Source organism: Condylura cristata, unplaced genomic scaffold (genome assembly GCF_000260355.1).
Source record: "Condylura cristata isolate star-nosed mole 26May11 unplaced genomic scaffold, ConCri1.0 scaffold00012, whole genome shotgun sequence".
NCBI classification, from domain to species: domain Eukaryota; kingdom Metazoa; phylum Chordata; class Mammalia; order Eulipotyphla; family Talpidae; genus Condylura; species Condylura cristata.
Window position 1 is genome coordinate 57,024,223 of NW_004567113.1, and position 1,925 is coordinate 57,026,147.

At 71.2% G+C, this 1,925-nt stretch overlaps 1 protein-coding gene across 1 annotated transcript in view; it reads right to left on the minus strand.

Annotated features, from left to right (window-relative positions):
* The window catches only part of FAM193A (family with sequence similarity 193, member A), a 34,768-nt gene that overhangs the window by 25,616 nt on the left and 7,227 nt on the right, over window positions 1-1,925 (minus strand). Inside the window, exon 2 of the mRNA XM_012724065.1 lies at window positions 472-721. Coding sequence (XP_012579519.1) covers window positions 472-721 — 250 coding nt within the window. The remainder of the gene's footprint in view (window positions 1-471; window positions 722-1,925) is intronic.

The following is a 1,925-nucleotide window of genomic DNA, read 5'->3' on the forward strand; positions in this document are numbered from 1 at the left end:
CGCGGTCTGCGGCCCTCTGGGGCCTGGCACGTGCCCCTCGGCGTATGGACACAGGCACCCCTGGAGGCCAGGGAGGCGGCACTCCGGGAGCGGCCGGGACGAGCGCCCTGGACAGGCTCCTGCCGGGCCAGCGCCCTGGGGCTGCAGCCCACAGCCCCAGCACGCAGCCCACTGCCCAGTGCCGACCAGGCCCAGCGGCCCCAGGAAGGGTTCCGGCGAGGGCTAGCGGCTCCCTGCGGCCTGGCGCCAAGGTGCCCGACCAGCCAGCCAAGGGCAGACACCCAGGCCGCCCCCACGCCCCCCACCAGGAGCCCGGGGTGCAGGCACGCAGCAGGCCAGGCACCAGCCAACACACAAAACACCCCCTCTTTGCGGACGCCTTGGGCCTCCCCAGAGCGGCGAGCCCCGGCAGACTGTCCAGCAGGGTGGGGGGCCCCGGCAGACCGGCCTGCGGGGGCGCGGGGTGGGCACTCACCGCCGGGGCGTCCAGGCCGCCCAGCCGCTCCTCCTCCTCCACCGCGCGGCGGCAGCCGGGGCACACCCAGAGCGGCAGGTGCAGGGCGCCGCTGCCCTTGGGGGCCGTGGCGAGCGCCAGCCTGCTCGCGGCCTTCGCGCCGCTCTCCAGGAACGCGGGGTCCTTCCGCTCGCTCCTGCACAGCAGGCAGCAGTCCCCGGCGGGGTAGGGCGGCGCTCGGTGGCTCAGCCCGAAGCTGAAAGGTGCCTGCGGCAGGGAAAGTCGCTGTCAGATCCCCACAAAGGCCGTCTGCGCCCAGGAAGGCCCTGGGGGCACCTCGGGACTCAGAACGCGCCCCCCCCCCCCCCCCGTGGCTCTAGCATCCAGCACGGCCCCGGGCGCGCAGTGACAGCGGGGCGAGGTGACGGGGAGGTTCGCCGAGTCCTGGCTCCCTCACGTCAGCGGTCCGGCAGCGCCGGCTGTCCCGGGAGCCCGGTACCCAGCCCAGTCCCAGCACTGGCCGAAGCCACCCCGGTCCGCGTGACACCTGGCGCTCACCGCTGTCCGCCAGCCTGGCCTTACCCGAGCACAGCTGTGTCCCGACACCCCCAGAGGCTCGCACGCCCCGTGGGGCCCCGGCCACCGCCGGCCGCACGCACCCCAGCTCCCCGCTGGATGCACTCCACGTGCTCCCACCAAGCGGGACCCACAGTGCGGGGGAGCGGCCCCCTCATGGTGTCCTTCCCTGGCCCAGAGGACACTTCAGAGGCCCCAGTTAACATGCGGCTCCACGCGGCCCAACCACCCGGCCCCAATGCTCCCCGGGACGGCCGCAGTCCCCCCATCCGGTGGGCCTTGGAAGACACTGATCAGGAGCTGCTCTTGTGTTTAAGGGGGTGAAGGCTGAGGACCACGGGGCCCACACCCCTTCTCATCCCCGGCGCTGCAGGGCTGTGGAGCGGCCTGCGGGTGGCCCTCGGAGGCCCAGGGGCTGAGCTGCCTGCAAGGGTGGGGCCAGTGGGCCGGCGAGGGCGCCCCTCACGGTCACACGACTGCCCGGCCCGACAGCCCCTGCGCAGCCTGCCCGCGCAGGCAGGGGCCGGGGGTCGGGACACCGGACACAGGCGTCTCAGCCCGGCTGCAGCGCGCCAGGCCGCCCTCCTCCTCACGTCTCCAAAGCTCCGGGCCACGTCCCCCGGCTGCGGTGCAGAGAGCAGCAAATGGCAGCAGAATCTGGAAAGCTGGTCTCGGAAGTTTTAATTTCTAATCTAAGCCTCCTTCCAAAATTTTGACACTTCTCCCAAGAATAGCAACATTAATGCTGATAATTTTTCCAGCCATCTGAACGTCATAAAACAGAATGAGAAAAAATTAATAGGACATTACCCAAGGGCCCGTGTCCCTCCCCAGACAGAACCCAGCCGGCCGCAAGCGCGCCTCGCACACTCCAGGCACAGCCCGCGCCGGGAGC